Here is a 12,381-nt window from a genome sequence, read left to right on the forward strand (position 1 = left end):
GCCCTCAGCATCTTCAAAAGACTTTTTCTTTGTTCTTCTACCTGAGCTGATGCGGTAGAATAAACTTTGTAAGAGGATAAACTTCTTGGACCCCTGCCCAGGAGGATGGATGGTTGTTGTAATGGCTCCCAAGGAGGTTTCCTCTGGAATGCCGGAGAGAGGCAGCCTTGCATTTTGAGTGTCTTATGGAAAGGTTTGCTGCATCTCATGGTTTTTATAATGGCTTTTATTATGCAGACAAACTCAGGAATGAGCTTCATTCTGCATAAAGTGAGCACCACCTCCATGTGGGCATCCAAAGTCTGTGTCCCCCAGGGAGCTGAGGGACCACCATGTGGTCTCACTGCTGGCTGCCAGGGAGACAAACTGCTCCTGGGTCCTTCCACAGTGGTGGGGTGCATGCAGAAGGGACAAGCCTTCTTGGTGTTGTCCTCTGCTCCTCACTGCACCTCAGTTTCTCCAAGCGTAAAGTCACGCTGACTCTGTCCTGCAGGTGCTTTGAGGTGTCAGTACAACAATGCTTGTTTCAAGTCTTTTTTTGGTGATTTTATATCTGAAGGGTAACATATTTTTTATTTTTTTCTTCTATTATCTGCATCCCAGCAAGGTCCCTTCTCCTTCCAACACTCCTATAGGGTATTTACCGATACCTGAGGCATTTGTCCAACAGAAGTTAGTTGTGTGCTCTTCATCACTTACCTGAATGGGAAGCTTGGTTTGCTGCACCCACCCCACAGTTAAACTAAGCTCGTTGCCTTCTCCAGCATCCTGACATGTATTGTCTGAAAAAAACAGTTTTGTAAATCAGACTACTACCATCTTTCTTCATTAAGTATGTTAGAATAAGAGAAAGCTGGTTCTGTGTCCCCCTGGATGGAAACAACTGCCTGGATGTGTTTCAAAGTGGCCTGAAACACTCGGGGTGGGAGAGGGGTCTTCTGTAGGTGAGCTGGTGGGAGCCTGCCTCCCATTTATCCCTGCTGTCATGTCCATAGTGGGCCAGAATGAATATTTACTATTATTTTACCTGTGTAGTTCCTCTTTTATTTTTGTCAAAGCTACTGAGTAGGTGATAAAACAACATAATAATTAACCAATAATCATTGAAGTATGCTGAATGAAAACCAAAACAAATGCTAACAAGCCAAACAAAAGAAAAGCACGCACGGTGCAGCCCTGTTTATAGTGCTGTCTGCTGGAATCATTACACACGTTGATATAATAATACTGAGCACTTAATTACCACATCATTTTTAAAGTGGTGTATAAATATTAAACAAACCTCTGAGGTAGGAAGGTATTATTATCTCCATTTTAAGGAGGGGAAATTCTGACAAAATGAGGTTAGTTGGTAATTTAGTGTCGTGAAGCCAGGCCTCTGGCAGGGTGGCAGATGAGATTGCAGCTCCACGGCCAATCCACCATGATTTTGGAGACAGAAAAGCAGAGCTGCTGAAGCACCTAAAATGTTTTTTGTGAAATGCACAGTGCTGCCATCCAGGGAGGGCAGATACTTCCCCAGACATCTCTCTCTGCTTAGAAAATATGCAGATTTGTTGTAATTAGCAACTGCATAATTACCCCTTTTTGAGGTAGGTGCACAGTTGGTATGTTTTGCTAAGTACCTAAAGAACATTGCAGTGAAGCTCTCAAACAGGGGCTTACAGGGGGCTAAGAGGCAGATACAGTGGACTTGTGTGTCTGCTCCCTCTCCTCCACATATTGATCCGAGCAGTGGTTCTGGGAATGGCTTTCCCTGCAAAGCCCTTAATATTCTGCATGGTGGTACATGACTTCATCTGAGGAGAATCCCACAGGCACACCAGCGTGATCTGCTCTGTCATGTTTCTGTGACCCAATTTTCCCCATTCTTTGTCTCAGACCTTCCCTGACCCCAGGCCTATTATCTCTTCCAATAATTCACCCGGGCCATTATTAATGGTGCATTAACTTTGGCTGCGCTTTCAGCAAAGATGTTTCTCTTGTGCTCATTCATTCGCTCAACTCACTTAAACAGCGAGATCATTATTCTGGGGACATCACACAAACACAAACATATCTCCCTTGCCGACACCTACCACCCCGCAACACTTTGCCGGAGGGGCAGCCATCCAAATACAACACTGAAATGCCCAGGAGGGACTATCAAAGGGAGTCAAGTAGCCACACACACACACTCAGTTGCCTGGGGCCAGTTTGCCTCCGCTGCTCACACTCCGATCACCTTGGCTGTCTGGGGATGCTCTGGAGGTCACTGAGTCCAGAGGAGCTCTAACACAAGGAAAATCAATGCAAAGATACTGGAGAGCAAAGCATGAGCCCCAGTTTGCTGTTTCGAAACAAACCTGATGTTTGCCATCATGGTTGTTGGATGCCAGGACATGTCCCTTTAAAGCGTACGCTGTGGATAAGTAAAATTGGCACTTTAAAAAGCCTCATAAGCAATGAATGCCACCTATGGTTTAATTCTCACTCGATGCTGTGGGCTTCTCTGGGTGATGACAGAGTGAAGGACACCTCATGTTTGTTGTGTCTTTAACCTTGCCCTTGAGAAGAGAGTGAGATTTGGACATCCAGAAGAAAACGTGGGCGGTGAGAAGGGCCTTTGCTCTGGAGATGGGGAAAACTATCGTGTGTCTCCTCTCATGTCTTAGAGGTTTCCATGTAGTGTCTGATATAGGCAGCATTAATTTTCCTGTTATCCTTTTCAAAGAAGCTGGACCTAGGAAAAAAAAAAAAAAGCAGAAGCTGTTGCAAGCTGCCGTGTTGCACTGAACAGCATCCCGCCACCCTAGTAACGGGATGTGACTGGTGACAGCTCAGCACTGCTGCTGCAAAAGCACTGGTGGACAATCACCAGCACCTTCTGGGACATCCCCTTCCCTTTTTTTTTTTTCTATTCTTGTGTCAGTTGTTTGTGCACAGCTGCTAATGACACCGCGGTGACAGGAGTGCATGAGCTGTTGTCTGGAGAAGTTTTTCTCCCACTAATCCAATACCCTGGGGCTCTGAAGCCTTTATGAGACAAAGCTGGAGTTTCTGCCTGCTGTGGTTGAGGTTCACTGGGGAAGTTGTTCTTGCTTGACTGCGTTAGACTTGGGCAAGTTATTTTATGTTGTCCTATTTCATCCCTCTTTGAGTAAAAAAACTCGTGTTTCAAATGCACGTTTGCTTCTCTTCCTAAGGAAAGGCGAAGCTTTGTTATTCTTTGCAAGACAGCTCATGATCGCTTTATGAAAGCTGCATCCCATGCGTCGTTAAAACCATAAGAAATTAAGCCAGAAGAGATCTCAAGAAGTCAGGCTTTGTTTTATCTCTTTTATAAAATGTTAACTTTTACGGATGTTTTTTGCGAATTCGTTGAAAAAAAGCACTACAAGTACTGCATTCTTGAGACAGCAATCTTTTACTTTTTTCCTCAACAAGTGACTTTCCCTGTTGATTGCAATGGTTGTGCTCTATTTCTGATGGCAAGGGAGCCTGCTCACAGCCAGGACTGCTTGCTCCTGCAGAAGACTCTTGGACATCCGAAAAACCACATTTTTTTAGCCCAGCTGCTAGCCTGTGCAGCGCACACGTGCTTTAGATAAAGCGAGGGGACCCCTGTGCATATCGGATGGTACAGAGGATGTGGGGGCCTTCTCAGGGTGTCTTCCCAGCTGGTCTTGCTGCAGCACCCCATTTGGAAGTGGGAACAGATGTCCCTGATGTGCGTGTTGGTTTGGGGACTGCAAACCACAGTAGTTTGGGCTTTTTCCATCTGTGCCAATTCCTGCTGGTGGGGGCCACTGCCCGTTTCCAGTTCTTCCCATCTGTCTGAGCCTCTTGGAGGAGGAAGGGCTTTCTGAATTATTTTTGTCAAAGTGAACTGCATTTGAAACCAAATTCAGCAGTGTGGGGTCTGATTTCTTTTCTTCTGCTGCCTTCTTTTTTTTTCAACTGATCACGTGTGTAGGCCAAAGTATTTGGAATAGAAAAAACTTATTTGACTCTTCCTAATTCTCCTTTTTGGGCTCAAAAAGAGGTGTTACTGTGAGTGATGTCGAAACAGCTTCTTTACTTGCTATACAAACCCGTACATACAGCTTGTATTTCTCTTGAAGCACCGGTTTATCTGTGGAGATAATCAAAAGCCTGCATCATCCTCAAAAAATGCCTGTTTCTGGTGCCTCCCTCCCCAATTCCTGGGATTTTCGGCAAAGAGACATCCCCTTTAAGCCTGTGTTTCTGCTTCATATCTTTTCTTTTTGAAGCCAGAGGGTTGGCTTGCCTTTGAATAGACAAGGATGAGAATATAGCAGTGGGAGGTCCGTGTCTTGCTCATAAACCTTGGCCAGAAAATCAGCTCCGACAAGCGGGGACAGGTAGCAGCGTCTTTCCCCTTATCAACCGGCGCGGCGGAGCAGACGCATTCCTGCCGGAGCAGGGGCTGGGGAAGGTGGGGCTCCCCACTCGCCTCCTGCTCCGCCGCCGGGCTTCACCCCAGGACCTGCCCGCCACGGGCTGGGTGAAGAGCCGGGTTATTGCTATACAAAACACCTTGTTTTCCCCATCATCCCTGCCCCTTGCGTGCTGCTTTGATTTGTTCTTTCGTTTTCTCTTCCTTCCACAGGAGACAGAGAAAATGTTTATCTGTTGTTCCAGTGCTAGGAGACTTTCGGAGGTGCCATGTCGTGTCTTCACGCCCCAGTGTATTGTACCGCATGGCTTGGTATGGCCCAACCTTTTCCTGGGGGAAAGCTTTCCCCAGGCCTCCTGCTCCCTCTGTGTAAAATAATCATAATTAGCAATAATTGGACAGGTTTGGGGTTAAATCTGTGAAGATTGCTTGGGTTTGGTAAATCCTCTGCCACTGCAAAGCAGATAATGCTAAACAAAAGATTGCCTTGATTAGATTAAAGTTGGCAAATTCATTACCCTAATCATCATATTGCCCTTCCAGTGGCTATTCAGGAATACATCACCATGACTTACTTGAAGTAATTGAATATAATTGTCTTTTTAACTCGTACGTGTAAAACATCCATCTTTGTTAACGATGTGTGTTCCTGTCCTGCTGCCAGCTTGCCGTCCTCTTTGGGAGGGGTGGGAACAAGAAGCAGAGCTGGGCTGACGTTTATGAATTGGTAGCTGATTGCCTATAAAACCATTCATTATTTCTGACCAAGCACCTGGAAGAGAATAAAAAAGAACAGCACAAGCCACCGGAGCCCCTAGGCTTGGATGGTGCTCCCAGGCAGGGACGCAGAGGGGAAGCCCTGAAATGGGACATTGCAAAAGGATGTCACGGAAAACAAGCCTTCCCCTTGCCTTCGGTGGCAGCAAAGCACAGAGCACATGGAGGGGCTGGAAATGAGAGCGGGAGAGTGAAACAGTTGCCCGAGGCAGGGGCATTGCTGACCCTCGTGCCATCCAAATAGGTTGAAATGCTAAAACCAAACCAACGGTGCTAGTGGGAGGGAGGAAGTTCATAGAAATTTTTCTCCCATTAATAATCAGAGGTGTGAGAAGAGAGAGATTTTCTTCAGATGTCGCACCAACAGATAGCTAGGAAAGGAGACCAGGCAGCGAACACCCCATGTTTTCTTTTTCTGAGCTCTGCTGAGTGACAGGGAAAGACTCTTCTAGCACAAAAAATTCCAATATTACCTCAGCAATCAGTCATTTAGAAATGCAGTTACGAAATAGAACATAACTGGCCTGGCTTTTAAGAGATTCAGATTTCCCTGTTTTTATTAATATTTTCATCGTTATTTGTGAATTAAACTGGTCCAGGGAATGGGCCCAAGGATTAGGACATGACTCTCCATATTATTAAAGCACCATGGCGAACACAGTTTCAGCCCATGTCAACTCGCACTTTCCTGCAGTTTGGGGGTTAACCCAGCCCTGGACCTGCCTATTACAGGCAGAGGGGCCACCCTGGTTTGGGAAGCTGCAAAACTTCACCTATAGGGATGCCACCAGCTGGGTGGTGTAGGTTGGCTCCAGGACCGCAGAAGAGTCCCTGCTCCTTTGGGTTAACTTGTATGGCGTTAATACACGGTGAGAGCTGCAGGAAGCCCAGCCTACGGGCTCAGGCTGGAAGAGATGTTTGTGTTGTCTGGCGTTGGGTGTTTGTGCAGGGACAGTTGATTTTGTGACCGTGCTTGGTATATAACGGTGTAAAACCTGCCTGTCCTGCTGCCTCTGGTCCTCAAACCAGCTGTGTGTTGTGACCATAGCTGTGGCCAGGGGACAGCAATGTTCCCAGGGAGGAGGACAGCAGCTTTAGGCGTCTGCCAGCCCTGGCTGCAGTCTGGGGAGACCAGAGGCGGTATGGTGCTGTGCGAGCGGGGGATGGCACGTGATGGCTGAACTCTGCAGCATTTCTGACCTGGAAAAACACTGCCGGCCTCTGAAAATGAAGACTCCTTACAAGTGTCCTTATGTAACAGATCGTCCCTACCCAGGACGGTTAAAGGGTGAATCTTCCTCCTGTCAAAGCAAATCCTAAAGGATGCAAGTTTATTCTCCCCCTGAGCTGCTTTTGGGAGAGAAGGGGAGGGGAGCAGAAGCAGGGAAGCGGTTAACAGTTACCCTACTGTGTCCTGACATTAGGCGAGCTGCAAAAATGCTCCCAGTGTATCAGGTAGTGTGCAGTGCCAGCCCTTCGCTGGAGCACGGAGAACAAGTCTGCTGCGGAGCCTTAAATACTTTCCACTCTGACTACCTTAGCTTAACGCCTTTCAGCAGAGTTGGCAGGAGGGTTGTTTTTGTGTAGTCTCTCACCTTTCCCGGCAGCCTGGCTGACGCGCCTGTGCCACGCTGTGCTCGGGGATTGTACGTTGCAATGGGAGTAGGAGCCTCAGATCCTCTTGCTGATATGCCGAGAAAGACGTATACGGCGATTTCACCCAGGCTTTGCACGACGAACCCAAAAGGAGCACAGCCTCACCAGACGGAGTCGGCGTAGCTATGTTGCAGCTGGAGTCACAGATGCGAAAGGCTGAATTTTAAGTTTTCCATAGGAAAAAAGTTTGGCGTTTGCTGAGCATCAGCGAGAGACTTGGCCTAAGCCTTGACACTTTGGTTTTGGATGGTGCTTCCCCACTCTACAGAGAGATGCTACCTGTCGTGGAGGCAAGTCACAGTGAAATATTGAGCGCAGACTGGGTTTTGAAATGTTCACTTAGGAGGTTGGTTTTGTTTTGCTTTAAGTCTCCAGTTAGACAGAAAGGCCACGAAGCCAGAGAGGGAATGAGAAGACCTGCGACAATATTAAGTAATATTTATTAAGAACTTCTGACTGTTTGTAAAGGCAGAGCAAGACCAGCCTTCTATCTTTAAGCCAATTGCTGGTACAAATCTAGAAAGCAGCATCATTACAGATACAATGAGCCCTATCAGAGGGCAATTGTGTGGTATCGTTATAGAGGCTCTGCTAATTGTGTTTCTTTAGCTTCTGCAATTTTAGCAGGAAAGGCCCAGGCGGCCAGGCAGCATTGTCGGGGGGTGGCGTGGAGAAATAACCTGATGAATTTTCCATCAGCTTGACTCACTCAAATATTCTCGCCGTTAACTTTTGGGGTCAATAATAAATATTAAAACCTGTAGATTTAATAAGTCAATGTAGGTGTTCTCTGCCTTTTGAGACCACTTTATCTTTCCATCAAAGATGAAACAAGCTTCTCAAATGAATAAAAAATAGGGCCTCAAGTGATTACAAGTGAGAGCAATTTGGGCTCCTTTCTCAGAACCTGGCAGTAGGCACTTTTGAGTCTTTTCTGACTGCCTAGATGGTCTGCATTAGCGCTGCTCTTGCTGTTACGTTTTTAGGTAAATATTTCCAACCTGTGTGTGCAGACCTTCAGGAAAGGTGTTTGCTGCTACTCCAGGCGTGAGGGACGACGCGGGTCTGGATCCCGCCAGGCTCTGTTGAGTCTGATTTGCGTTGCAAGTCTAGTTTTCCTTGGTGCTTCCTATAATCTCCTCAAGTTCAAAGAGCGCTTAGCTGCTTGTCTTTGTCAAAAACCCTGTTGGAGATCTTTTATGTCGAAGATGTAGGATTTCTCCGCATGACTTTGATTATTTATTCATTCCACTTCTCTGGTGTATGATAGCGCTGATATCATGAAGACCCCTTGTCTTGCACTGCTCTTGCTCTGAAATTCATGGAGATTTAGTGCCTTTGAAATTGTTTTAAAAGGAAAGGAAAAGTTTTTGAAGTCCCTTTTTTTTTTTTTTTCTTCTTCTTCTATTCCACTCAACAGTGCCGCAGCACATTTTTCCGGCCTTCCACGCTCCTTTGCCAATTGACATGCGCCACCAGGAAGGACGATACCATTACGAACCTCACTCTATCCACGCTATCCACGGGTAAGTCTTGCATCTCCGCTCCTGTGCCTTGCTAAAACTTCAGCTGCCTGCAGTATGCTGAATCCCACTGCTGAGGTCCAAGGGAATTGCTGCCCTCCTGGCAGGCTGACCCTGCTGGCCACCTTCCACCCCACTGTCCCCATCCAGTGACAATACTGACCTGCCTGGAAGGTCCCACTGCTGCTCTACAGCTCCATTAAACCTACAGAAGTGCCATATAGCAGCGGGGTGGGAGTACGGGGCTTCTGTATTGTTATCCGGCTGCAGTCCCAGGGACAGGCTTGACTTGTGTTTTTGCCCCCGTGGTGTTTCTCACATCATGCAGTGCCTGGGTCATTCCTGGCACCATCTAGGCAAAGACCCAGCACTGTTCCCTCCATGTGGAGACCTCACGTACCGTTCTTCCCTTCACGCTGGTTGGTGGATGGCAGTGAAAGGCTGTTGGGAATGCAGTAATTCAGTTTGTTTACACCGGACAATGGCCCGGATAGGCTGGGTGCTGTTTTCTAAAATATGGTAAAGAGGCAGGTCCTCACGCAGGTGTCCATGTCTGCTATGGAGGACCCTGGGTTTTGTTGGTGACCTCCTCACGAGAGCCCCACCTGCTTCCCTGGGGCAGCAGATGGGCAGCGAGCACAGGCGCCGATCATGGTTTGTACCCTGAAAGGGGAGATCATGGCTAATCTCCTCACCCAGGACATGACAGCTCAATAGTCCTTGATGCCTTGGAGGACATGTTTATAGAGTGATGTGGGTTCACCTCCTGTAAGCTTTGATTGGGGCAGGGAAAAAGGAACCAGCGGGGATGCGAACAGAGGCTGTAGTGACCATGTGGCTGAGAGAGTTCTTCCTTGTCTCTGAAAGGCACCATCTCCACGGGAAGTGAGGAGCAGCCTGATGGGGCTGATGGTCCCACGACCACCCTGGAATCCCTCAACCTGTGGCTGTAACACAGGGCTCAGCCATCAGCCGAGGGACATGTCCCAGGGCACTTGGCGCAGGGCAACCCATAAGGGCTGCAAACATTTTGCGAGAAGAGCAAAACTTGTCATTTCACCCCCCAGAGCCTCTTTGCAGCTTCGCTGTCTGACCAGGGTCGCTTTGCAGGGGCCATTTGTAGAGCTGTGCTGTTTGCGGGTAGGTGTGAGTGGGGGAACGGTCCCCGGGAGGCAAGTAACGCAGACGGCGGCAGCCAGGAGATCTGTGGAGTCCCACAGCTACCAGGGCTTTATTCCGCTTCCAAAATGCTGTGGGAAAACAATGATAGGGCATTCCCCTGGATCCTACCAGAAGAAAAGTCGTTGTCTTTTTGGCTGACAGTCAGTTTAACTGGATGTTTAAAGGGGCAGAGCAGCTGTGTGCGAAGTCGAAAAGATAGAGCATGTTGCTAACATGGGAATTGGGGGGGAGCTAAGGGAGACAGAATGAAATAATTCTGGTCTTGCATGCAAGTACATGCAAAAATTGTAGGAAAAGGAAAGACAGATTAATAAAAAAACATACTGGGAGATAGTTACAAAGCCAGAGCTCTGGCTAACAAAGCACGTACTGACTTCTGAAGGGGGCAATATTGAAAACAGTGGTTAGAAGAGAGGATGGCAGATGCCCAGATGTTTGGCACAGGTTATCTGTGTGCCCTGCCCAGTGCTCCACTTCACTCCTTGTGAGAAGGACTGGGTGCACTTAATCTGCCCTGGGGCTCCACAGCAGTTTCGTCCATGGGGTCATGAAGCAGGGTCTTCTCCAAAACACAACCGAGAGCTCACCAGCTGGTGTTACGTACCTGTGAATTATATCCCCCAGTGGCGGGAGCCAGTATTTTATCATATTGGAGTTGTCCAGCTGATCAACCCTGGCCAAGTGTACAGTGCTGATAGATAGTTTTAGTTCATCTGTGCCAATACGGACAGTCCACTGTCTTAGCAGTGACCCCATTTGTCTGTCAGCAGACCAAGAGTGTCCTGCTTAGTATTTGGGTAGAGTTGTTGGCAAATTCCTATGGACCTTCCTCTTTGGGACCCTTCCACTTCCCAGCAGCGCCTCTCACAAAAACTGCTTGTGAGGTACTGGATAGAAAACTTGGTTACTGGTCTTAAAAGAGGAAACACAGTCTTCTTTGAAACTACCTGGGTATTGCTCTGAAGGGTGCCTCTGGGGCTGGTGAAGCACCAAAGCCAACCAGCCAACTGCTTCTTGGCTGTGGGGGTCTTTTAGGGTCAAGGGAATACCACTTCTGTTTGACTCTTCTCCAGGTGCCCCGGCCTACAGCACAACCACACAAGGAAAATTCTCACTAGCTGTGGAGGTAGTCTCTCAACCATTTTTTCTCTTTCAATTTTATTTGCTAACATCTTAACCTCATCTCCTGCCCCTTCCTACTCTAATTTTTCTTCTACCTGTCTTTTGTCTTCCTCTTCCCTCCTTCAGTCTCTCTGCTCTGGAGGTCATAACATAGCGGTCACCCTCCTCACTAGAGGATGTCTAGTGTGAAATCATCTAGAACATGGTGGTGGAGCTGAGCTAGAACATACTTAGTGGTTGCTTGACTCTTGTTCAATAGGCTGGGTGGACTCCATGTGCACAGTTGAACCCCTAGAAATTTGTACTCCATCCCGATGGTGCAGGAATACATCCTTCTGTTTAAAGTAAACAACTCAAAAAAAAGGCAAGTGCATATTTTCACTCTAGAAAATTATACCAAATATTTGGAAGAAAAATTGTGTCACTGAGTTTTGGCTTTATGATTAATGTGATCAGTGCTTGACAGAGGCCCCAATTCATCAAGCCCGTATTCTAGCTGTCTGCTGTCTTGCTGGTACCAAATTTATCTAATTACATGAACATTGCACAGCAAATTAAGTGTAGTCTCATTTGTTGCTAACTATGCGGTCTTATTATCTGCCTGCTGCCTTATGTCAAAGGTTTGTTTCCTGGTTGCTTGATGTGACACAGCAGTGCATTCCCCTTCATCGCTGTTTGTATTTGGCCTAATGAGAACATGCATTATTTTATCCTAACTGGAGGGAACTCATCTGCAAGGCTGTCTTGAGCAGGACCACCTGTGGGACCCTTTTCTTGAGAGTATGGATAGGAATATGGAAAATTCGGTTAGTAAAAGACCCACATGCCAAGACGGGGGCCTGAAAGATTTGCTGCATTTCTGCTCACTGTTATCAGTCTTTATGTCTCAGTGATTTCCTTGTGAAGCAAATTGCCATAATTTCCAGGGCTTGAGTCTTCTTCCAAATCATTTGGCATTTATTATATAGATACAGAAGCAGATCATGTTTGAATTTCCTTGAAGTGTACTTCTAGAGGTTTTTTTCAGGGTGTTTCAGTGTTTCTGCAATCATTAGGACAACTCACTTTTCAGTGCAAACTTTGTTTTTATTTATTTGGTGATACATTTTTTGAACTTTTTTTTTTTTGGCATTAAGAACAATTTGGCAGAATCATGGTGCTTGCCTGGCTTTTCTAAAAAAATGAAGCACCTCATTGAGATGGTCCTTGATCTCTCTGCAGTGCAAACCAACAGGAATCTTGTGAATTCAAGGCGTTGTTCTGGATTCTGATTCTTGTGAGCTTGTGGTCGTACGGAGGATGGTGGGAGAGGCAGGACTGGACCTCGGTGGACACTATGAAAGGATGTAATGCAGAATGGAGTAAAACTGAATATGGGACGAAATCTATTCCAGGAGAGTAGAATTAGAACTGAATGAATAAATGAAATTATATCGGTACATACAAATTTTTTGAGGCAACGCTTCCACAAAGCAACATTTGTTTAACATTATGGTTGCAAACTACAACACTGAAAAGCTAAGAAATGACAGAAGAATAACTTTGGAGATTTTGACTCATTTTGTACACTACTGCGATAATGCATTAAATTACAGAGCCATATACCGTTTTCCCTGAGATCCCTGCCTCTTCCACAGCACAGGATGGCCCAGGCTCTGCGGAAGAGCAGTGGCAGGTGTTACATGTGTTTTCTGCATGCAGCTTTTATTCATTTCTCAGAAT

The 12,381-nt window shown here is 46.7% G+C and overlaps 1 protein-coding gene across 3 annotated transcripts in view; it reads left to right on the plus strand.

Annotated features, from left to right (window-relative positions):
* The window catches only part of GLI2 (GLI family zinc finger 2), a 195,408-nt gene that overhangs the window by 117,744 nt on the left and 65,283 nt on the right, over positions 1-12,381 (plus strand). For all 3 annotated transcript variants that reach the window (XM_065637815.1, XM_065637817.1, XM_065637818.1), the window contains exon 3: positions 8,253-8,358. In XM_065637815.1, coding sequence (XP_065493887.1) covers positions 8,253-8,358 — 106 coding nt within the window. The remainder of the gene's footprint in view (positions 1-8,252; positions 8,359-12,381) is intronic.

The sequence above is a fragment of the Caloenas nicobarica genome, chromosome 6, assembly GCF_036013445.1.
Source record: "Caloenas nicobarica isolate bCalNic1 chromosome 6, bCalNic1.hap1, whole genome shotgun sequence".
Lineage (NCBI taxonomy): Eukaryota > Metazoa > Chordata > Aves > Columbiformes > Columbidae > Caloenas > Caloenas nicobarica.